Source organism: Otolemur garnettii, unplaced genomic scaffold (genome assembly GCF_000181295.1).
Source record: "Otolemur garnettii isolate 467f Iridium unplaced genomic scaffold, OtoGar3 scaffold00116, whole genome shotgun sequence".
In the NCBI taxonomy this organism is placed as follows: Eukaryota; Metazoa; Chordata; class Mammalia; order Primates; family Galagidae; genus Otolemur; species Otolemur garnettii.
The window spans coordinates 303607-329505 of NW_003852511.1; the positions used below are offsets into that span (position 1 = coordinate 303607).

Sequence of the window (25899 nt, forward strand, 5' to 3'; positions counted from 1 at the left end):
TTTATGGCTGCATAGTATTCCATGGTGTACATATACCACAGTTTGTTGATCCATTCGTGGATTGATGGGCACTTGGGCTTCTTCCATGACCTGGCAGTTATGAACTGGGCTGCAGTAAACATTCTGATACAAATATCTTTGTTGTAATGCAATTTTTGGTCGTCTGAGAATATACCCAACAAAGGAATTGCAGGGTCAAATGGCAGGTCTGTTTTTAGTTCTCTAAGTGTTCTCCAGATGTCTTTCCAAAAGGAACATATTACATTACATTCCCACCAGCAGTGTAGGAGTGTTCCCTTTTCTCCACATCCACGCCAGCATCTCTGGTTTTGGGATTTTGTGATAATGGGCTAATCTCACTGGAAGTAGATGATATCTCACAGTAGTTTTGATTTACATTTCTCTAATGATTAAGGATGGTGAGCATTTTTTCATATATCTGTAGGCCGTGCGCCGATCTTCTTTAGAGAAATTTCTCTCCAAGTCCCTTGCCCACCCTGAGATGGGATCACTCGTTTTCTGTGGCGTGTTTTAAAATAGGTTGGTGTTGCCATTGTCTGAGTCCTGTGGCTGTGCCTCCTTCCCTGTCTCATGGCTTCACATTGAGGTGTGGAGGCAGAGGTGAGCATTGGTTGAGCAGTGCAGCCGGGCAGGCTTCACTGGAGTGCAGCTTCTGTGTGGGACCAGGTGCCCGAAGCACCCACAGGAATTTTTTTTATCTGATTTACATAAAATCATTTTGTCCTTCCTTGGCCGTACACATTTTATATTAAAACTAAACATTTGTATTGAGTTCCTTTCTCTATCAGTGCAGGTAATTGAGAGCTGACCATTTGGAAAGAACTGATTGATCATTTTATGGTGATAAGCTTTGAAAATTACCCTTTAAGCAAGGCCTCTGATTTGGTCTTTTCTGAGGTCTTTGGATAGACCTCAGCCTAGAATAATGAATAATGAGTTAGGGACCTGATTTGTGCGAGGCCTGTTCTAGTCTCTGAGAATAATCTTAGCAGACCCTGGATTAGGATCTTTGATACTGTGATGTTTTTTCTTAGAAAAATGACTTCTGTCAACATATACACCAGTAGGAGGTATGGAATTCCTGGTTCATGGAGATTTCGGAGAGAATTCTAGCTCTACCAGTTTTTTCCCTTATGGGTTGTTGGATTCTCACAACAAAATAACTATATATACATATAGTTATTTATATTTGTACAAGATTTAAATTAGGACTCTTTTTTTTTAATGGATACTTCTGAGTTTTATTCACAAAAATGTTTACTTTTAGGTGGAAAGATTTGAGAGCTTCATTTGATTTTATCTGAGTGGAATTCAGTAAACCAACTGTGGATAATTTAAATATATTCCTACAGCACGAAATTTATCCTCTAAAATTATGTATGTTTTTCTGGCTCACTTCCTCATTGTTCACTCAACAGATAGGTACTGATTATGGGAAGATAGGTGGAAAAATCTAAAAATTTAGATCTGAAAGGAATCTGTAAGAAAGCTTTCTGTAGGCTTATTAAGTAAGACCCAGAGAATTATGAGAAGTGACTGAGGTCCCCAAAATCGCATGACCAGTTGAGTAGCAAAGCCAGAATTCAAGCCCAGATCTTGGCTTTCCAGTGTATCATCATCTTCCTGGATTCAAAAAAGTGCTCATTTCTGTTTTGGTCCCTGTTCCCCTGACCTTAGGGAACTCCAGCCTCCTTGCTGTCCAGCCCAGGGCACAGCAGCTCCAGCACAGCTGCTGATGGGCAACTCGCGCCCCCCAGCAGCCTGGACCCTTTGTCTCACTAGCTGCTTGCCCAGGCCCTGGACAGCTTGTTTTACTGCTTTCTGCTTCATTTCTTTGTCTGCAAAGTAGGGTTAATAATTGTACCTACCTCATTGCAGTTAAGAAGCAAATGAATCAATACCTGTATGGATGTTACTGTGCCTGGTGCATACTGAAAGTGCAATGCATGTTACTAATGTTGTCATTTTTGTTGCTAATCCTGCTAGCTCCCCACACCCACCACACAAAAGATCTCTGCTTACCTGGAGGTAAACTGCCTGAATGCTATCCATTCTTACTCTGAGCGTGAGTTTGGCTTAATTTACCCTCAGAGAAAGAGGGTAGCCCTCTTTGTATTTCATGGAATGTTCCTGAACCTCTTGTGATGCTTGATTTTTTGAACTTTATTTTTCTCAGGTTATTATAAAATATTCTAAATCTCTTTCCACATTTAACTTATGTTTCTACCTTAATTAATATTTAATTATCTATGCATTTGATATTAAAATATATATATTTACTGCTTTAAACTCAAGAAGTATAGGCTCTTAATTGCAGTTAACGTTTTAGTTGCTCTCCTTGAACACTCAGTAGGTCCTAGAATTAGGGTATACGACAATAAAGCTTTTTTGCAAAGAAGTGTGATCAAAATAGTCATATGCTGAATGAGGAGTAAAATATTTTTCAGGGATTTTTTTGGGGGGGGTGTTGAATAGTCAGATACTATAGACGGATGTGCAATTGTGTGTAATCCAGAATACGCAGTATTCAAATTCGTTTTGGGGAGAGTTTAGTCAGAGTGTTGCTGAGTTTTAAGAGATTGTGATGGCTCTAATTTCAAAATACCAACTTCTCTAAGCAATTTGATCAAAAACTTTTCATCTGGCTCGGCGCCTATAGCTCAACCGGCTAAGGCGCCAGCGACGTATACCTAAGGTGGCAGGTTCGAATCCCCAGCCCAGACCCGCCAAACAACAATGACGGCTGCAACCAAAAAATAGCCGGGCGTTGTGGCGGGCGCCTGTGGTCCCAGCTACTTGGGAGGCAGAGGCAGGAGACTCGCTTGAGCCCAGGAGTTGGAGGTTGCTGTGAGCTGTGATGCCACGGCACTCTACCCAGGGGGACAGCTTGAGGCTCTGTCTCAAAAAAAAAAAAAAAAAAAACTTTTCATCTTTAATGTATATTTTGAGTTGTGTTTTGGCTACATTTTTGAAAAGAAGGGAAAAGACTGTTGTTGCATTGCAGTGGCATAAATTATCCGATTAAACATTTTATTAATAAATTTGAGCCCCTATTTTTGTTCTTACTAGGTAATTGGCAGTAAATTCAGCACTCCCAAGAATTGAGATTTGTGATGCTATTTGGTATTTCTCAGTGTTTGCAGTGAAATCGCATTGCCATGTTACATGGGTACTATTCAGGCTTATTACTAACTCTTTTCATATATAGTTAGGAGACATCATAAAGCTTATTTGGGATTTGAAAATGAGTAATGGGCTTAGAAAAAGATAAGTACTTCTTGTAAGCACATATTTTATGATAAATTTAAATCTAGATGGAACCGGAAGGCTGATTAGCAAGTCCTTAGTGGTGAAAGCAGAATTCAGTGACATCTTATTAACTTCTGGGCGTTCTGTAACTACTTCCGGTCCTTGGAACTGCCTTTTGAGATTTAGCAAAGATTTATTGATTCTAGTCTGAGCTCCTTTAATATTTTTTCTGTTTTGTTTCATAGCTATCGCGTATGTGTTGATTGGCAGTGGTCTCTATGATGAAGCAATAAGACATTTTTCAACAATGCTCCAGGTAATTTTTCTTCTTATTCAGTTTCAGTTTTACAGTCATGACAAAAATAGGGACTTGAGCATAGCTAAAATGCTGTAGTGAAACATCTATTTGAAGACTACACAAGAAAGTCAAAGAAATCGATATTGACTGAGCACTTTCTCGGTGCCAGACCTCGTGATATGCTCTCATTTCCTCTTTGCTGTATTACTTCATCTTAAATGAGGAAAAGGGAAACTAATGAGGTCAAGCAATTCACTTATTGTCTTCCGGCCATCAGGTAGTAGAGATGGGGTTTCAGATGCGAGCTTAAAACAGACATTAGCGTCTGTTCACGTTCCTCTTTACCACCATTTCCCCCATAAGCTGCGGGCCCTGGAAACTATTGAATTTCAGCTCTTTTCTACATAAGAGTTCATCTGCTTGATTAATTTCTATTCACAGATTTTATCTCACCTTACAGTGAGACTCCTTAATTATGAGACTCCTTAATTATGAGACTCCTTAATGGAAGCATGAGGCCTTTATTGATTGACAATGTGTTTAAGTCTGGTTGAGATAAAATGTGTATAAAGAGTTGCAGAGGAGACCTGCGGCGTCCAACATCATCAGCCTTACACATGTGTATCTCGTATTACAGGCGTTATTTAACTGTGATCACTATTTACTGATGTTTGATGTGTCTGTCCAATACTATACAGTAAAGAAGACTTGAATTTTGGAGTTAGAGATTTGGGGATAATAACAACTACCTCCAAAAAATCTCTTTTTCATTTTAAATGAAATATTCTATTAAAGCACTTAGCACATAGTGCCTTGCATGTAATAAGTGTCAGCTACTCAGAGTACCATTGTGGTATATTCATCCGTGTTAATTATAATAAGAGCCAACGGATATCTTACAATCCAACAGGTAGACTTACTTTTAAATTATTGATTTTGAAATTTTAGCTCTGCTTTTGTTTTCTTTTTAAAAGCAGGATTATTATGTTGATAATTCTATCTTCATTCTCCAAAATCTAATGAAATATTTTTAGTAATTACTTTGAGGTTCTTGGATCCATGTAGCTGTGTGTTTGGATGGTTGTATGGAATACTGTTTTTCAGTGGACTTTAGAATATGAATGTTAGATTATAGTTTTTAAAATCATCTTTCTGTTTAGTGTTGCAGTATTATAAAAGGTAAACAAACACTACCTCTAAAACAACTGTACAGTTAATGTTTGATGTTGGTTTGAAAGTGATACATTTATAGAGCATATATCAGTTAATTTGTGGTAATCAACATCAGAGAACAGTCGAGTTTGCAATATATTATTTTATCCAAATTCTTATTACCATTATAGTTGATGAAAAAATTTTAAATAATAATAAATTCCCTAATTCTGAAATATTAATTTATTTTTTCATCTTTTTGAAGTATTTATGTTTTATAATATGAATATACTCTTTTGTATTACTTTTTCATTACTTTTTCTCTATAATATTAAGATTTTGGTGGCTCTATAACATGTCTTTGTTGTCCACTTATAGTTGTAAAACACATTTCTCTTGAAGTTGTCTTCAGAAAGTAGATCAGCATGTTTCTCTCTATCCAAAGAAAAGATAGTAATTTACTGAAATTTGATACAGCATTTTCATGAGTCAGATATGATGGGTTGCTTTCAGCTGGGAAATTTTTCATTGAGAATGTGTGGATTCTCAGAGTCTGTAAGGTCAGGCTGCTTTTCTGGTGATTCAGGTCATTGATGGGGCAGAAGTGGAGAGTGGAAGAAAGAACTGAGGGATCATTTATAACATTTTTATACAGCAGCCCTGAGGCCCTCAGCTTTGCTGCTGCTGCCCGTCTTGGTGGTTTCTCTCCCCTTCCCTTTAACTCAGTGCCTGGCAGCCTTTTCCATGCCTTAGCGTGTGTGGAAACGTCATATTTGCATGGCGTGTGGGTAAGCAGGGGCAGATTTGGAAGTATCTAGATAGAACTTGCTGAAAAGTTGTCACAGTTTCTTTTTTATTATATGATTATCATAAGTAATAGAAAGTACAAAGATTCAATACTAAATGCTAAATTTATTTTCAAAATTTTTAATGAGAAACTTGATCGGTCAGCTCCTGTGGCTCAGAGGAGAAGGACGTCAGCCCCATATGCCAGAGGTGGCAGGTTCAAACCCAGCCCTGGCCAAAAACTGCAAAAAGCAAAAAAAAACCAATAAGAAACTTGATCTTGCTTTACTGCAAAGATCTTTTCTTGCTGTTTGAGTTTTCTCTTCAAATTCTTAAAAGCCAGTGTCATGAAGACAAGTAGGTGGTAGCAGATGTCCTTAGAATGGTGACTGTTTCTTTTCCTGTTGATCAAAATTCCTTTTCTTACCAAGAATCATAATCAGTCTCTTTTTTTTTTTTTTTTGCAGTTTTGGCCGGAGCCGGGTTTGAACCCACCACCTCTGGTATTTGGGGCCAGCGCCCTACTCCTTGAGCCACGGGTGCTGCCCCGGTCTCTTTAAATTTTAAAGTATGATCATTCCTAAAATCTAATTGCTCTTTTCTTTTATTGGCAAATGTATTGATACCCAGTTTTGTATTAATAGAATTGATTTTTACCCCAACAATACTGCTTCATATTTAGTGTTTCAGAAGAGTGATGAAGCTTTTCTTCAGTCACATGTAGATGTCTCTATACTACTTTTCATTCTTCAAATGATAACTGAACTAAATATCATTAGAGAATTGTTTTTCTTTGTGCATGCTAATATATTTTTACCGTACAAAAACTCTTTTTTTAAGCCAGTAAATGTCCTTTTACAAATCTGGAAAGGGATGAGCATTCACACATAGACGTTTTGGTTTTCTCGAATTCATTAATTCTTGACAAAACTTTTCTTTTAGACAGCCCTTGAACTCCAGCATGAAGCTGCAGAGTATGGAATCTGATTTCATTCATAGAAAACTGACATCAAATGGGACTGTAGGGTTGGGTTTTATTAGAATCACTATTTTCATAAGATCATTTAATGTGAAATTCAGATCCACATATAAGGGCAACTTAAATTCCAGAATGTATTTTTTTTTGTTGTTAAAAATAATTACAACATTTAATTTAATTCTTCTTTGTATTTCTTTTTTTTTTTTAATTAAATCATAACTTTGTACATTGATGCATTTATGGGGTTCAGTGTACTGCTTTGATATACAATGTGAAATGCTTACATTGAACTAAGTAACACATCCATTACAATTATACTCTTTTCTTAATAGTTTTGAAATGTACCATTGCATCATGCACATTAGGTGAGGTCCCCCCAAATACCCTCTCTCTTCCACCTCTCTCCCACCTGCACCCTCTCCTCTCTCTCCTCTTCCCTTCTACTTTCTGGACTATAGTCATGTTTTACCATTCATATGAATGTGTAGGTGATTATGTATTGATTTCATAGTAGTATTGAGTATATTGGATACTTTTTTTTCCTTTCTAAGAAGAATGTGTTCCAGCTCCATCCAGGTAAACATAAAAGATGTGAAGTCTCCATCTTTTTTATGGCTGCATAGTATTCCATGGTATACAGATACCACAATTTGTTAATGCATTCATGGGTCGATGGACACTTGGGCCTGTTTCCATGTCTTGGCAATTATGAATTGGGCTGCAGTAAACATTGTGGTGCAAATGTCTTGGTTGTAAAATAATTTTTGATCATCTGGGTATATACCTAGTAGAGGAATTGCAGGATTGAACAGTAGGTTTACTTTTAGTTCCTTCAATATGCTTCAAACCTCTTTCCTAAAAGGTGGTATTAGCTTGCATTCCCACCAGCAGTGTAGAAGTATTTCCTTCTCTCCACATCCATGCCAACATCTATAGCTTTGGGATTTTGTGATGTGGGTTTATCTTAATGGAGTTGGATGATATCTCAACATGGTTTTGATTTATATTTCTCTGATGATTAAGTATGATGAGCATTTTTTTCATGTGTTTGTAGGCCATGTACCTGTCTTCATCAGAGAAGTTTTCATTTTAAGAAACCCCATTTCTTGCCCACATAGAAATGGGGTTATTTGTTCTTTTCTTATTGATTAGTCTGAGTTCTCTGTGGATTCTAATTATCAGACCTTTGTTGGAAGTATAACCTGCAAAAATCTTTCTCCCATTTTGAAGGTTGTCTGTTTGCATTAATTACTGTGCTCTTGGCTGTGCAAAAGCTTTTTCGTTTGATTAGATCCCAGTAATGTATTTTTGGTGCTGCTTCAGTTGCTCAGGGTGTCCTCCTCATAAAATATTCTGCCAGGCTGATTTCTTCAAGTGTTTTCCCTGCACTCTCTTCTAGTATTTTTATAGTTTCATGTCTTAAGTTTAAATCTTTTATCCAGTGAGAATCAATTTGTTAATGGTGAAAGATGGGGGTCCAGTTTCAGTCTTCTACAGGTCGCCAGCCAGTTCACTCAGCACCATTTTTTAAATAGGGAGTCTTTCCCCCACTGAATATTTTTGATAGGCTTGTTAAAAATCAAATGACGATAAGTAGCTGGGTTCACCTCTTGGTTCTGTGTTCCATAAATCTCCTTCTCTGTTTTTGTGCCAGTATGGATTTGATTACTATAGATTTATAGTATAGCCTGAAGTCTGGTAACGTGATACCTCCTGATTTACTTTTATTTCTGAGTAATATATTTGCTATTCAAGGTGTTTTTTGATTCCATATAAAATGAAGCACTGTTTTTTCAAGCGTTTTAAAGTATGACAGTGTGCTTTAATAGGATTGCATTAAATCTATAGATTGCTTTGGGTAGTATGACATTTTAACAATATTGATTCTTCCCAGCCATGAGCATGGTTTGTTTTTCCATTTGTTAACATCCTCAACTATTTCTTTTCTCAGAGTTTCATAGTTCTTCTTATAGAGATCTTTCACGTCCTTTGTTGGTAAATTCCCAGATATTTCATTATCTTTGACATTATGGTAAAAGGAATAAGAGTTCTTGACTCTATTTTCAGCTTGATTATTGTTGGCACATATAAAAGCTACTGACTTGAAAGTATTGATTTTGTAACCTGAGACGCTGCTGTATTCCTTGATCACTTTTAAGAGTTTTGTGGTCGAGGCCCTGGGATTTTTCGGGTATAGTATCAGTGAAGAGTGAGAGTTTGATCTCCTCTGACCTTATTTAGATACCCTTGATCGCCTTCTCTTTCCCTGATTTTGATGGCTAAGACTTCCGTTACTATGTTAAATAGTAGTGGAGACAGTGGGTATCCTTGCCTAGTTCCTGATCTGATTGGAAATGTTTTCAATTTTACACTATTCAATGTGTTATTGGCTGTGGGTTTGCTGTAGATGGCCTCTATTAGTTTAAGAAATGTCCCTTCTAGGCCTATTTTCTTATGTGTTCTGATCATGAAAGGATGCTGGATATTATCAAAAGCTTTTTCTGCATCAATTGAGAGACTCTTATGGTCTTTGTTTTTGGTTTTATTGATGTGATGTATTATATTTATAGATTTGCATATGTTGAACCAATCCTGTAACCCTGGAATAAAAACAGCTTGATCATGGTATATAATTTTTTTCATGTGTTGTTGAATTCTGCTTGCTAAAATCTTATTGAATATTTTTGCATCAATATTCATTAATGCTATTGGTCTATAATTTTCTTTCTTTGTTGGATCCTTTCCTGGTTTGGGGATCAGGGTGATATTTGCTTCATAGAATGTGTTGGGAAGTATTCCTTCTTTTTCTATGCTTTGGAAAAGGTTGTATAATATAGGTACTAATTCCTCTTGAAAGGTTTGATAGAATTTGAATGTGAAGCCATCTGGTCCCAGACATTTTTGGGGTAGGGGAGATTTTGTATTATTGATGCTATTTCAGTGATTGATATAGGTCTATTCAAGATTTCTTTTTCTTATTTTTATTTTTATTTTTTTTTGAGACAGAGCCTTAAGCTGTCGCCTCATAGCATCACAGCTCTTAGCAACCTCCAACTCCTGGGCTTAAGCGAGGAGGCAAGAAAATTCTCTGACTACAGACGCCCACCACAACGCCCGGCTATATTTTGGTTGTGGTTGTCATTGTTTAGCAGGCCCGGGCAGGATTCGAACCCCTAGCTCTGGTGTATGTGGCTGGTGCCTTAGCTGCTTGAGCTACAGATGCTGAGTCCTATTCAAGATTTCTAATTTTTTCTGGTTGAGTCTAGGAAGGTGGCATGCTTCCAGGGTTTGGTCCATTTCCTTCAGATTTTCATATTTCTGAGGGAAGAGTTTTTTGTAGTATTCATTGAGGATCTTTTTTTTAATTTCTGAGGTGTCTGTTATTCCTCCTTTATTGTTTCTGATAGAAGATATAAAGAGATTTTACTTTTCTGTTTCTGGTTAGGTTGGCTAAAGGTTTATCAATTTTATTAATCTTATTTATTTATTTATTTATTTAATTTTTTTATTGAATTTTATTAATCTTTTCAAAAAAATGACTTTTTGTTTTATTGATCTTCTGAATACTTTTGTTTTCAAAAGAATTTTTTTGAAACAAAAAAATTCTTTTGAATTCTTCTTTAAATTTCATTTAATTCTACCCTAATTTTAGTTATTTCTTTTCTTCTGCTGGTTTTGGGATTGGAATGTTCTTCCTTTTCCAGTTGCCTGAGATGATCCATTAAGTTGTTAACTTCCTCTCTTTCTGTTTTCTTGATAAAGGCTTCCAATGCTTAAATTTCCCTCTTAGGACTGCCTTTGCAGTATCCCTCAGGTTTTGATAATTTATGTCTTCAGTATCATTTTGTTCCAAAAATTTGGTAATATCCTTCTTAATCTCATCTTTGACCCAGCTATCATTTAGCCTAGGATTATTTAGTTTCCATAACTTTGTTTTAGTATGAAGAATCCTGTTGCTGTTGAGTTCAACTTTTATTCCATGGTGGTCTGAGAAGATAGAAGTAATAATTTCTATTCTTTTAAATTTGCTGAGGTTAGGCTTGTATCCTAAGATATGTTCAATTTTGGAGGATGATCTGTGGGCTGATGAGAAGAATGTATATTCAGTTTTATTAGGATGAAATGTTCTTTAGAGATCTGTTAAATCCATTTGTTCTAGCGTCAAGTTTAAGTCTATATTCAACATAGTAATAATGAAAGTCTTAGCCATCACAATCAGGGAAAGAGAAGGTGATCGAGGGTATCAAAATAAGGTCAGAGGAGATCAAACTCTCACTCTTCGCTGATGCTATACCTGAAAAATCCCAGGGCCTCAACCATAAAACTCTTAGAAGTGATCAAGGAATACAGCAGCATCTCAGGATACAAAATCAATACTTACAAGTCAGTAGCTTTTATATATGCCAACAATAGTCAAGCTGAAAATAGAGTCAAGGATTCTATTTCTTTCACTGTAGTGCCAAAGAAGAGGAAATATCTGGGAATTTACCTAACAAAGGACGTGACATTAGACTTGACACCACAGTTTGTAGCCATGGCATTCTGCTGGCTGCTTCTTTGCAAAGGCACAGGCTTGACAAAGCTGACTGTGTTTAAGATTCCGTAAGGTTTTCTTGACTGTCTAATATACAGTCAATGTTTGTTGCTATATAGCCTCCATGTCTTAAGACTTATGCGTCAGGCACATGCTAGGTATGACAGACACAAAGATGAAAAAGCTCTCAAGGACATTATATTTGAGTGTAGGGACAAACAAGCAAGGTCAGATGGTGACATGATGAGAGTCACTTTCATGGAGCTACATCCACTTGGGTGTCTGAAAGACACCTTCAACTCAGAGTTCCAAGTCAGCCTCATACTTTCCCCAGCCCTGCACACCACCCTCCTACTCGAGTCATATTCCAACAATGCCTGTTCAGCACATGGAGTCCCTTTCCACGTGTTCCACACATCTGTCTGCTGGTGCCTTATCACCAGGCTCGTTGGTGTCTCCAGAGCATCTGCTTCTCTCCTGCTCTGCTCGGACCACGCCCAAGGCACTATCATCTTCCAGATGACCGATGCTGTTGTCCTTTCCTGGCTTGTCTCCTTGCACCCATTCTCAGCACACCCATCCCCTTGTATACCATACACACTTGTGTACCTTAAATGCACAAATCCTCTGTCAGGTCCCTCCTCCTCTCCAGCTTCATCTTGGAACAGAAGCTGTGTTCCCTGATTTTGTCAGGGCCCTTGCACAGTCTGTTTTCTCTGCCAGGACCAGCCATGCGGATTCCTCCCCCCACCCCTTCTTCCTCCTGATCTCAATCCAGCTAACTCTTCCTTAGGGAATCCTTCCAAACCTTGTCTATATCTTTATGTGTTTTCTGAAAACACCATTCTCTACTCTGACATTTATCGAAGAGGTAACTTTGCATCTATGTTTGTGATTCTTCAGCTGTGCTCCAAGAATACATCGATCTTGCCTGCTGTGTTGATGTTTGTTTGCTTATTCCTAGTAGAGGGCAGGGATAGCACAGCCTTCTGTGTTCTTCCTAGCACAGGGAACCCAGTGTGGCTGACAGTAGGGCCCACGTAAATACTTGTTGACTGAATAACTATCAAAGGAGAGGATCATATTCATTTTCCAGGGGAAAGAAGGAAAGGAAGGGAAGGAGTCAGAGAAGAGGTGGTATTTGAGCAGAGACTTAAAAGATGGAAGGAATTTCTTGGGTACAGAGGTGACAGATAGGTGTTTCAGACTGAGGGGGTGGCACGTGCAAATGCCCTGAGCTTGGGAGGGTTGCTATGTGTGGGGAAGTATTCCACAGCCGTGGCTTCTAAAGTTTGGAATGTGAGGAGGCCCAGCAAGGAGATGATGCTAAAACAGTAAGCTGGAAAATGATCAGTATCTTCTGCAGAGGCACTTAGAGGTTACGAAGTTGTGGTTCCTACTCGTTCATAGGTGCTGAAATTAATTGGTAAGTCACGACTAGTACTTTTCAAAAAATGAAACGTATTGGACTAGAAAATACCATATTACATTGCGTACACGTGTGTGTGTGTACTGGGTTGCCATGTAAAGCATATTTCAGTGGTTGGTTTAGAGGAAAAAGAAAGTTCAAATGTCATTGAGTAAGGTGTTGGGGAGACATTGAGTAATTTAAGTCCAGGAGAGTGACATGATCAGACTCCAGTGTTACAAAGGTAATTCTTGGTGTGTGTCTAGAAAATAGATGGGAAGAAACAGGGGACAGGTAAGATGATCACAGTAGCCTAGATGTGAAAAGAAGGTGTAAAGTAGGGCAGTGACTGATGGAGCAGGCGGGATGACACCATCTGTTCTGGAGGTGAGATGGCCAGGATTCCGTGAGGAGGGTCTAGCTAGGGAGAGGAGAAGGACACCCAGATGCCAGCCCTGGCTGCGGGTTTATGGAATGTCAGTCCATCAGTAGAATAACTAGTATTTATTTATACTTTTTCATCTCCTGGTAGTCTGGATTGTTTTCTCAGGAGGAAAGCTACTTGGATAATATATTTTGAAGGATAACAACCCTGAGCATAGATTTGTAATTCTTGGAGATGTCATCACAGAGAATAAGCTTGGTGGGTTCCTTGTCTCTAGCTCGAGCCTGGCCAAGGTTCTGTTCCACCCTGTTGACTGCTCCGTCTTCTGGATGTTTGCTTCATAAGCACATGAAGGTGGTCTCACTTTAATTCCTCAAGAGGTTTCCTTCTTCCCTGTGGGCTTCTCCCTCCAGGAAGGATATTTAAATGTTTAAGAAGCCTGTCTCTGGAAGCTTTGTGCTCGCCTTTGTTTCTGAATTTAATACAACAAAGCCTGTAAGACTTAAACCTTTTTCTGTTTACAAATGAACACACATTTCTTATTTTTCAATTTCCTTTTTTTTTTTTTTTTTTTTTTTTGCAGTTTTTGGCTGGGGCTGGGTTTGAACCCACTACCTTCAGCATATGGGGCCAGCGCCATACTCCTTTGAGCCACAGGCGCCGCCCAACACACAGTTCTTTTAAACAACTAAAAGGAATACAACAGTGTATTAAGTGCAACGGGAACATGTCAAGTAATCTGCCTCCCAGGCAGAGTATTTTGGAGAGTTTTTTCCTGTGCACATAATGGCCAAAATGATCACATTTAAGTATTGTTTGTAAGATGTGACTGCTGTTCCTCTGTAGGTCTGCATATAACTTGTACTTTTTCCCCTTTAGCAAATAGCATGAGCAACCTTTGTGCCAGTTACATATGAGTTATAAATCATAAACCCTGAACTATATAGGGGCCAGGTAGGTAACTTGAACAAGCAAAGCGAGCTGGTGTAACCTGCTGGCGCCGACCGGGCCCTGTGGTGAATGAGGAAGGCACGCCTCATCTTGAGAGGCCACCAGTACTTACCCGTAGTTACTTATGGATCTGTTTATTTATTGCCAGGTGAGAATGCCAAAATGTGGGCATATCTTTGTTGGATCTTTTTTTTAAACTTAGAATACAGGGAACTAGAAATGTGTTGGATCTCTTGATGTTCCAAGAGAATCTAGAAACCTGAAACTGTTGGCTTTGATTTTGGAGCTTTTCATAATCATGTCAGCCAGTCAGTTAACCTGGGCTCCAGCTGGGCTGTGCCCGTTTGCTGCTGGATATAAATGTACCTCCCCCTCCTTAAATAGCCTTTTAAAAAAACTTACACACGTGGCATCTTTTTCATTATTTCTGTCTCCTCCTTATTAAAGTGGATGAGCCATTTTTCTACAGTACTGGCATACACCATCGCAGATTTGAAACTAAACAGGAGATTCGTCTATCAGACACCTAGTCTGGCTCACTGCTGTTAAATTCCTCAGCCAGCGCCAAGGCTTCCATTCAGGACCTTAGAGCCAGAGGTGACCATTTGTTCCTTTTTCTTAAATGTATAGCCAAGGAGTTAGAAAAGAAGTAAAAATTGTTGAGGCTAAATTTAGACCAGCGGTATTTCATTCATTTAGCAAATAGGGTGGTTCATGCCCCAAACCTTTGTATAAGGACTCAGTGACTGGGACAGCAGATGCCTCGTGCTTGGGTCTGATAGGTGTTTTATCTAGTCCATCAGGATTATGGGGTCGAGCGGGGAGCAGGCTGTAGTATACAGGGTTGGATTAATCTCTGGTGGATTTGGACCAGACTCATTTCTCCTTACAATGAGGGCACTGAAGGGTTTTTTCCTTTTCAGATTATTTCAGGGATATGTGATAGTAAGAGGCATTATCCAACCCTTTATTACATCTCTTCACCCCTTCAGGACTCCTTTCTCTCCTTTGTAAGAGCTGAGTGCTGGTGCTGCTCATCAGAGAGTTGTTGAGAGGTTCCCATTTGAATCAGGTAATAGTGACAGAAGTTAGCCCAGTGCTCAGTAAGACTATTCCCCTCTCATTAGGATGATTTTTTTTCAATGCAAAACTCTTATCACATCTCATTCAAACGAGCTTTTATTCAGGTTGGAAACTGCGGTGAGTGGTTGTAGCGTAAAGAAGTAGAGCTGTCACTGTGGCATTAACGTGCTTTTAGCAGAAACTGATTATTTTTTTGTTTGTTTATAGTTTTTGACGTGTTTTTGTTTTGGTCTGACTAGGAGGAGCCTGATCTGGTTAGTGCAATTTATGGCCGAGGGATAGCCTATGGAAAGAAGGGACTACATGTGAGTATGTAATAGTTACGATTGCCGTAGCGCCTGCACGACCCGACCTGGAACAGGGTTCCTCTGGAACCACTTACTCTCACTGAGGGCTCACTCCAGTTCACAGATGAGAAAAGGGCAGTGTTCATGATACAATAGCTAGTAAGTGGTGGACTGGGATTTCCACCCAGGTCTTCTGAAGTCCATATTGATGAACTGGACATAGGTCAAGAAAAGCATGAGATCTGACTGTGTTCCTAAGAAGTAGTCAGTGATCAAAGCAGAGAGGGCATCAGTATGGAGTAGGATTTGTGTTTCTTTCACAATTGTTAAGAGTTGAATTAAAGACCAAAGTTGTGGAGGGTTTTAGTGTGTAAGCTTTACCTTTATTTGTTATATTTTATACATACTGTAGATAGTTGTAGTATCTATGTGGCTGCAATCAAATTATTCTCCTTATTTCTCTGGGAAAGGCAAGAGGAAGATTATGGTAAGCGTACAGAATGGCCCCACAGTGTGAAACTGGAGACTTTCCTGACATTATATAGTAAATCATAAAATGTTTTCCAAATTTTTAGTCTAGAACATCATACACAAACTTTTTCTATTATCTCATTGTATACCAATAATGGTCGCATGAAATCGTGCTTTGAGGGAGAAATATCATTTATGTAACTTTTGCATTAAAAATATTAAAATCATATAACAGTTTTGTTAGCTTATTAACATTTTAGTTGAAATTGATTAAAATTTTAAAATTAAAGATATTACACTAAGCTAGTACTGACCTATTAGAAAAGTTTGTAAGTTTTTGTATACTTGTGAGACAGAGCTGGAATGAAATCAAGTAGACGTGCTTAGGAAGGAAATGATACTGTGCTACTTACAGCATCCATGATGAGGGTTGAAGTCGTGCTAGTAAAGTTTAGAGAAAAGCTGCAGCTTTCAAATCACATTTTAAAATTATATATCAACATGAAATTTTCTTGTATCGTTAATAAAAAGTTACACGTGCACTTTTAATGTAGAAGTCACGTAGAAATGTTACAGAGAACGTAAACCCAGACTTCACAGAGGGAGGGGTCTAGGCTTATGGCCTTGGTCTGACAATGACTTGCCCTTTCCTGTCCCCCACTGCCACTGCTCAGTATCCTTTCATGTGCTGGTGTCCACTCACTCATCCTTGACATTCATTGGTTCAAAATTTAAATAGATTAAATTTGAGTAACCTCCCGCATCTGCGGACCTTGTGACAGGGAGTAAGGGCCAGTATGCTATTGATGGGTAGGGAGAGTTGAGTCTGTTAAATGATCATGATTTCCTGTCTGATTTAACTTGACAGATAGATCCCTTACACAGAAAGCAAAGTCCATATTTATTTCTAAATAATTGGTTATATCACTACTAAATTATCAGTTTTTTCAGAAAATCTTTTCAACCTGGTTTTGAGTAACAGCGTGTCTCACACTAAGCTGATGCCTTTTCAAGGACATTAAGAATGCTGAGCTTGCTCTGTTCGAACTGAGCCGAGTAATTACCTTGGAACCAGATCGTCCAGAGGTATTTGAGCAGCGAGCAGAAGTGAGTGTGGTTTTCTTTTTCCCTCTGTTGTTAACTGGATTAGTTCAATCTCAGATTTTTTTCTATTATTTTATAATTTGTATATTTTAATGCTCCCTTATGCTCATTGTGTTTTCCCCGCATAGATACTTAATACCTTTAAGCATGTTTGAAATTACTAGAAAACTATGGACGAATAACTTCTGATCTAACATAAGAGTAATGTTTAGTATTAAAATATGCAGTTATGACGTGTACTACTTCTATCTATAAGCACTGAAAAATATATCACACACGATTAGTAAGATTTAACGTAATAGATGGGTAGCTTTCTTGGAAGCTTTCTTTCTAGTGTATGTGCGTGCGTGTGTGCGTGTGTGTGTATGCACACTTACATACAGTTCCACGAGATAGACCTGTCTACATAGACCAGGTAAGGATGATTATAAGCAGTCTTTAAAGCAGTGGTTCTCAACCTGTGGGTTGCAACCCATAGGAACTGTATTAAAGGGTCGCAGCATTAGGAAGGTTGAGAACCACTGCTTTAAAGGAACTTGGGACTTGAGGTAGAGACAGATAACGTGAAGATACCACCTGACCATGGGAGGAGGTTCCTCTGCCAAAGAAGCAGGTGGGAGTGTTGTTGAGATGATGAGAGGAGGTGAGGCGAGAGCTGGTCAAATGCTGTGATGTGGGGGACACAGTGGAGCACAGTGTTCGAAGCAAAGCAAAGAGTATTTGCAAAGGCACTCTCTTTAATGGTTTTATGTGAAATGTGTTTGTTTTATTGTTTTCTTAAAATAATAAACTATCCAGGTTTGGTGTATATTAAAATACTCAAACTGAATAAAACTTAATTTTTCATCATCTGATATGGCATGATTTCCTAGTTGAACTCAAGAAAAAAATTACTTTTGTCAGGGAAAACTTTACGGAAGTGTTCAGTGTTTAGTAATTTAAAAACTGTATTGGCAATGTTTTGTTTCAGAATTACAGCTTCTTGTAGTTTAGTCTCTTAAAGTGAATTTTATGTTTTGTTGGGGATTTGGCTTGGGAATAAAATCTTTCTCAATTAATGGTAGAATTCATCTTGTTTATTTTGAATTATAATCCTAAGGGCTGAGTGACTTTAGTTTGCTTATCCTTGCATCAGGCTCTTGCTGGTGTTTAGTAGTAGGTGTTGAATTTGCTGAGCTGCTCCTGGGTGAGGGTACTGACCCTTTTCCCTTCATTACTCTGGGATTACTTTAAAATACGATAAATCATGAATTTGGGTGCTGAGATTTTTTTATCCAAAAAAAGTATTGGTAATTCAAAAACTAATTCTCAGTTACTTTAAAAACATATAGTAACATTCTCCTTTTCTGGTATTATTGGGTAATACATTACATCATAGTGACTTTTCCAGCTAAATTAGCGCATACCATTTACATCTGTTAAAAGTTAGGAGAACTATTTTACTTTTCTTTCTTTCTGAAATAGTCTGCATTTAATGAGCATAATTTAACCCTTTTTGGGTAACTCTTTATCATGCATGTTATTGTGCTAAGGTATGATAACTCAGTTATGCATACAGGGGATAATAAACTAGAGACTTTTTTCTCTCTGAAATGTAACCCTTGCCCACAGTGCGCTTTGAATTCTCAGGTTTCATTTCTCTCCTCTTTCTGAGATGTCATTCTTCCTACTGGGATGGGCCTGTCTGAATCTTTTCTTGCTGGTTTTAAACTCCTGCAGAATAGGAAATCAGTTATGTAAAACTTATGGGAATAACCTGTATAATAAGAACAAAATAAACCCTAACTTAAGGACGTTTGTTCAGGATAAAGTGGGCTTAAGTGCATGAATACTCAAACCTGTTTTGGGTTTTCATCCGTCGATTTTGGTTCACTTTCGCATCTGAACTGTCTTCTGCATTGTCCTACTGCCTGAACACACTGATTCCCACCTCAAAAGAGCTATTCCAAACAGGCTTGCATAAATTTTTCTTTCTACTTTGCAGATCATAACTGATGAGCTGAGAAATGTTAACATAAAAGGGCTCTCAAAGTGCCTGGAGTCTTAGACACTGTCATTCAGCTCTTCTGACCGTGAAGCACTCAAAATCTGTCCAAGAATGTATCTTTGTTTTTTTTGAGAGAGTCCCACTCTTTTGCCTTGGCTAGAATACAACGGTGTCATCATAGCCAGACTGGGCTCAAGTAATCTCCCTATCTCAGCCTCCTGAGGTTGACACTACAGGTGCCTGTCATCGCGCTCAGCTAATTTTTTGTATTAATTTGTCTCTTTTAATGGTTCAAAGTTATCTTTCAGATTAATTTTGACATCATTCTGCCAAATTTTGATTTGAAAGATAAATGTATAGGTTAAGAAAAAAAAGACATTTCAAGAATGTCACCTGTCATAATCTAGAATGTGAAATAGTGACAGGAAGCTGCTGTAGTTGGCCAGCCCTTGACTGGCCAGAGGAGGTTAATATCACCTCACTCATTGACTTTGAGCCCTTTTCCTTAATACATGGATAAGGATTGCAGCCTGCTGAGAGAGTAATTTTATGAATGGAGTGTGGTGAAGTGGAATTGAAAAGTCAAAAACATTGGTAGTTTTAGTGTTGATCACTAGAATTTTTCCTGATTACACATTTTGGATCCTAGATTCTATCCCCTCTGGGTCGCATTAATGAAGCAGTGAATGATCTCACCAAAGCTATTCAACTTCAGCCTTCAGCTCGGCTGTACAGACACCGAGGGACCCTGTACTTCATATCAGAGGTGAGGCATTGTCACCTTGAAACATTTCCTCTCATGATAACAAAGATTTCACTTTTCTCTTGACCTGAGAAAGCTGCTGTTGAATAGATTTGTTCTGGGGCTGCTTAGTAATAAATCTGTGCTACAAGACAGTTACAAAATCATTTTTTGTAGCTGAAATTAAACCCAGTAGAGACTATTAAGTACCAGAAACAACATTTTTCTTTGAGCTGTCAGCAGGAACTCATTCTGGACTGGCATTTTAAAAAAAGAAGAAGAGAGAGAGAAACAGAAGAGAAATTTGGTTCATAGATTGTACTTTAGCTTTCTTGCAAATGTCAGCAGAGGGAAGCAGATGTACGTTATCAAAGCAATTATTAAGCTTAAAGGTAGAATTTGAATTTCTTTGAGTGTTACAACCCAAGAATCACAAGCTGAACTAATGATTCCGGCTGTAGCTTTTCTATGTAAGTCACCCTCATCTCAAAAGATTATCTTTTGTCATAACAATGGAATTCTGATATGTATGATTGTTGCAATTATTTTTGGAGGGTCTATAGTACTTTTGATAACAATTTTCTGTTACAAAAAAAATATATGAAAAAATTAAGGTTGATCTCTGGCATAATTATTTTGGAAGTATCCAGTATGACAAAACACTAGTGACAGATGATCATTTTAATAGTATTTAAAATAATATTCTTTTTGTAGTTGAGACAAAATACTTGAAGCAGGGATTCTCAAACGTTTTAAACAGGGGGCCGGTTCAGTGTCCCTCAGACTGTTGGAGGGCCGGACAGCAGGCCCTGGGATGAGTCGGCTGCTAAGCAGGACAGGCAGCAGTGGCAGAAACACCCAACAGGCTGGATAAGTGTCCTACGTGGGCTGCATGTGGCCTGCAGGCAGTCGTTTGAGGAAGCCTGACTTAAAGCTTTGTGAGTTTTCCTCATGATCAATTTCTTAAGAAAACCAACCATTTCAACCCGTAGTATAAATATTCAATTAATGTTTTATGGCTAGGAAATTTCCTTTGAAGCCAAAAAAGACACAGGATAAATTGGGTTTTTCTTTTTCTCTATCAGTTCAGAGTAGGAAATGTTCAAATATCTAATGAGCACTATTTCATTCCCCCCCCCCCTTTTTGTAGGACTACGCAACAGCCCATGAAGACTTTCAGCAGTCCTTAGAACTGAACAAAAACCAGCCCATAGCTATGCTATACAAAGGTCTAACTTTCTTTCACAGAGGACTTCTGAAGGTGAACCTGTTATGCAGTATGGGTGCTGTGTGGTAACTCTGTTTCTCTTTTAGGGGAGGGAGGGATTTGGTGGGATGTTGTAACATAAGGTCTCAAGCCTCTGGTCTATTTTTTGGAAGTAGTCTGAATCAACACATTTATTGAGCCCCTACTATTGGCTAGGTTCTTGAGGGACACAAAGAAAGGGAGAGAATAAAAGCTTAGTATAAGGGAGAATACAGTTTACAAAGTTTTTTTCTCCCCACATATTTTTAGCATGGTAACTGCACTCAAGAAAGCAATAAAAACAAAGTACCTTAGAAACATAAGAAAGATGAATTTGAACGTCGGAGTTAGAGGAAGTTCTGAAGAACAAGTGGACTTTGACCTTGACGGCTGAGCAGGAGTAGGTGGTAGAGGTGGAGAAAGAAAGGCCCTTGAGGTGTGATGACTAGGGAAGGTGGCCAGTTCATGGACTGGCACATAGTCAGGTGTGCATTCAGGGGAGGTGAGGCTGGCACGCCGGGTGAGTTTCAGGTCCTCAGTCTAGAGTTCTGTGCTGAGCATTTAACTTAAATGTGTAGGTCCAAAGGAGCTACCGATTCTACATTTGGGGAAGATACATGGTTGAGGCCAAATCTGTGGTTTAGGAGGTAAATTCTGATAGTGTAGTGCCTGAGGAGACAAGAGACAGAGAAGCTGTCCAGGCAACATTGATAACGTTATAGGTTGGAGGGAGTGAGGCTTGACCACGCTCCTCAGGAGACCGCAGGAGCCCGCAGGAGCAGGTGGGAACGCACTTCTGAGATTGATAGTGTTATAGTCCCTTGAAGAACTGCCTGCCAGTTGGAAGGGAGGGGAAAGGGAATCAGGAACGCAGTCTGCCTGATTGAGAGTGTGGGGCAAAGTGCCCCCTCCAGCCTGTCCTCCCCCTCCCCGGCACGTGTCCTGTGGTCCCTGGGTCTCTGTGAGAACCTGCTCTGCCCCAGGCTTGTGCCACGAGTTGGGTGCTGGAGTCCCACCAGGAGCTGCATGGGGAGCTGGCTCTCACCCAGGCCTCCTCAGGGCCACCCAAGGCTTGGCTCTCAGTAGATGCTGTCCAGAGGACACATCCAGGCCACTTACTGAGGACAGACTGGCCTAAGAAGTCAGTCCAGGCTCGGCGCCTATGGCTCAAGAGGCTAAGGTGCCAGTCACATACAGCTGAGCTGGTGGGTTCGAATCCAGCCTGGGCCCACCAAACAACAACGACGGCTGCAACCAAAAAATAGCCGGGCGTTGTGGCGGGTGCTTGTAGACCCAGCTACTTGAGAGGCAGAGGCAGGAGACTCGTTTGAGCCCGGGAGTTGGAGGTTGCTGTGAGCTGTGATGACACAGCACTCTGCCCAGGGCAACAGCTTGAGGCTCTGTCTCAAAAAAAAAAAAAAAAAATGTTAGAAGTCAGTATAGTCAGCCCATACAACCGGGACACAGCTCATTCTGAGAGACCAAGAGTGCCTTCACAGAGAAGGTGGGACCAACCACAAGATGGAAGGCTGTGCAGTTTCCATAGCACCAGGCGAGAAAGTATACCCTGGCAGAAAGCACAGGCTTTTTATTATTGAAAATGGCTCTGAGGAGTTTGAGAATCTGATATATGTTAAAAATCTTCAGTGTTAAGGATGGTGCCTGTCACATAGTAAGTGCTCAATAAATATTAGCGGGATAAAAGAATTTCAAGGGCAGAGCATTGAATTTGGCATTGGGAGGTCTTGATTTGAGCCCTCACTCTGAGCCTTATTGACTGCACCAGGGACAAGTTACCTAGACTGTTTTAGCTTCTCCTTTCACACCTAAAAGGTAGCAGCAGTTCTGCTGCCTGCCTCTTGAAGTGATTGTGAGGATTAAATAAAATGTGTGAAAAGTGCTTTGTAAGCTGTAAACAGATTATTTTATCTGTGAAAATTTAAGTTGTAAAGATTCTAAAGGAGCAATTCCCATCACACTAAAAACCAAACTGAAGAGAGTATTGCAAATTCTTTTCCATGTGTTTCCCAACCTTTTGCAAGTACGCAGAGGGTGATTGTCCATTTGTCTCTCTTCCCTCCAGCTTTGGCCTGGTAGACACAGGCTTTGAAAGCAGTTTCTTAAAACGTGCTTTGAGCAGCTGCCAGATGGGCTTTTCCAGTTCATTTTGTATCTGCCCTCAGTTCTTGTCATCTTCTCTTGTAGTCACCTTAAATAAAAAATTTCAAAATCGTAGCACTCTACTCAATGTAGATCCCTTAGATATCTCACATAGCAGAAAAAGATTAGAAGTGTTAAAAAAAAAAAATAACTAACCTATTAGGATCAAGAGGTTAAAAATAATTTTTAAATTAAAGCAATGCAAACAAATGACTTCACTTTTAACTTTGTTACTATAAAGCCAGGTTTAAGAATGTGGGCAGGGCTCTTTGGATTATTTGGAAATGAGCATTTTTTAGAAAAGAGTTGTAATAGTGATACTAACTACAAATTGTACAAGGACTGAAATTCAATTTGGTTTATTCTAGATCTGCACAATGAGAGACTAGAACCAATGCTTTCATTTTCTGAACATTAGAAGCCCCTCGGTGAACCAGTGTCCCAAGTTCCTTGGCTCTGTCTCCTTTTCCACCGTGCTCATGGGCACGGCACCAACACATACTGTAGAAGGGACCTTTCTTTGCATTTTTATGGATCTGCTGTCCGAGCTGCTCAGAGTGGTCTATTCATTGTCTCGTTCATCCCAGCAGCACCCCCAGGAGGTATAGAAGGAGCAGAGGGTGCCCTGTTAACAGATTGGAAAACGGAGTCTGTAGTGAAGTGACTGGATCAATGAATGAACCTAGTCCAGATATTTCTATTTGTCTTGTTCACCATAAAGTACGTATTCAGTGAACCAGTGTGCCTGGAGCTATCTTCACGTCCTAAAGGTGGTATCTCCAGGCCAGTAGCAGTGTAGAGATTAGTACGTGGTTACTTATTTACCTTACGGTACAATACATTAGAAGTATCTTAGGCAATATTGTGTTACAAGTTTCACAATTGTTGAATTCAATGGCTGTATCAGACATTTTGAATTTTCCTAGGGAAATAATAGCAAAACCTTTCCTACTAGATTCCATCTGTTTTATTTAAAACTTTATTTAAAAACTTTAAAAATGGGTGTGTTGTAAGCACCTCTTTTTATCAGCCTTCAGTTTGAGAAGGCTGAGAGTGTTTTCTTAGTTGAAATGAACAGCCCTAGAGTGTTGGTCACACACTAACTAGTAAGAACGATGGGATCTGACGGTGTTGATGCATTTGCCAAGCAAATGAGTTCAAAGCTAGTTCATATGCTTAGAGATTGATTCATTCGAACATAGTTTCTTTGTTCCCAATGGCTTAAAATCTTGATTCTGCTATGTCCCCTCTTTGGCAGAATGAGGTAGAGAGCTGTGCAGTGATTAGACAGGAACCCTGAAACCAAAGACTCTTAAAAGCTGAAGAGAGATCAGACTTTGAAGAACTGTGGCGTCCGAGCATGCTGTAAGTGGAGTGGGCAGCCTCCTGGGCGTCTCCACCAGATGTCCACAAACACTCCAGACTCCACATGCCCCACTGGACACGTAGTCCCCGCCTCACCCCGTCCTCACCTGCAGCTGTCCTCTCTCCTGTGCTTCCTTACGCTAGTTAGCCCTCTTGCTGTCTACCCAGGCTCTTCAGCTTACAGCTTCCCACCCCTTCTTCTCCCTTGCCTGCATACCCAGACAGCCACCACATTCTGTCTTAGTTGGCCTTTTAAAAAATCTCCTGAATTTGCCCCTTCTTTTCTCGTTTTAGAGACACCCTCTCGCTGAGCTTTCATTATCTCTTTCCTGTACTACTGCAGCAGCCTCCTAATTGAGCTCCTGTGCCCATTGTTTTCCCTCCCTAGTCTGTCTCCTCTGTTCCTGGTAGCTGTAATCGTCTCTGAAAAGTCGATTTCTGGGGTCACATGCCTGCTAAAGCCCCCCAGCCCTCACGGCTCAGGTTATGCTCAGACTGCACAGCTTAGCCCAGGTCCCCTTTGCTCTGGCCCAAGCTGACCACACCAGCCTGGTCTGCCATCTTCTCCCTGTCCCCCACCCCACCCACACGCCTTGCCCCCCTGCCCAGTGGGGTTCTCCACTGTCTCTGAGTGCTCTGCCTTACACTGCACAGTGCTGTTTCCTCTCCACAGTGCCCTCTCTCTTCACCACATTCCTTTTCATTCTCTAAGGCCCAGCTCAGTTGTCACTTCCTCCCTGAAGCCTCTTCTGATATCCCCAGGCTCAGTTAGTGGTTTCTTTCTCTCTATTCCCAGATACTTGTCTGTCTCTCTACCAGAGCTCTTAGTCTGTACCCTGATATCCTGGCTACACAATTGGCTTTCTAACTAGACTGTGCATTCTGGAGAGGACAGAGATAATGACTTGCTCGTCTTTGTATCCCCTGCACCTGACACTGTCCCTGGCACATAATAGGCGCTCAATACATGTTTGTTGAGTTAAGAATACAGTTGTAAAACTCCTAAAAGAGCAAGGCCATGCCGTGGCAGGAACCCTAATTAAATGTGGTCTTTAATGTTTCTTAAATGTTGAAATATATCTATTCTTACTTTTCTACCAAACAGTAGATATTCAGCAGGAATCTTCTAATGAGTAGGTGGTTGTCTCCATTGCTGTCTTTGAAGAGTTTGAAAGCCAGCCTCTCTCGCCCTGCTGTCCCTCCCATGCAAAATCAAGAAAATGAATGACCCTTTAAAGAAAATTAGGACTGTGCTACTGTTTTTGCAAAACTGTTTTGTATGCCTATCAAATCATTAAATATTTATTGAGTGCCTACCATGTGCAGGGCAAGTGACATCTTCAGTCGTTTTTTCCTACGAATTATTTAAGCAGATCTGAAATTATGTACAGTCAAGTCTTTTTCATTAAAGCTGCTAGACATCATGATATTAGGACTTTGTAGCGGTGAACTTTAGTTAAAACATGTCTTTTCCTAGGGGAAAGTTTGAAAGGTCTTCATACTTTTTTATTATAGTAAATAATTAAATCATAGTGAAAAGTACATTCAATATTGGTTTAAGCCTAGGTTGGTCATTCTTAAAATGGTAGATTTCATTACTAGTTTTCACAGACAAAGAGTTAGGTGGTATCCAGGTACCCCTGCAATTCCAAGTGCAGCTTCCCAAAGTATAGGGCCTAGATGGCAGTTCT

General features: G+C 39.5%; 1 protein-coding gene across 2 annotated transcripts in view; it reads left to right on the forward strand.

Annotated features, from left to right (window-relative positions):
- Window positions 1-25899, forward strand: part of TTC13 (tetratricopeptide repeat domain 13) — a 91788-nt gene that overhangs the window by 20176 nt on the left and 45713 nt on the right. The window contains exons 4-8 of one of the 2 annotated variants that reach the window (XM_003797419.3): window positions 3516-3586; window positions 15086-15151; window positions 16619-16711; window positions 19345-19461; window positions 20588-20698. In XM_003797419.3, the coding sequence (XP_003797467.1) occupies window positions 3516-3586; window positions 15086-15151; window positions 16619-16711; window positions 19345-19461; window positions 20588-20698 (458 nt within the window). The remainder of the gene's footprint in view (window positions 1-3515; window positions 3587-15085; window positions 15152-16618; window positions 16712-19344; window positions 19462-20587; window positions 20699-25899) is intronic. The other variant, XM_003797420.3, reaches the window with a different exon arrangement.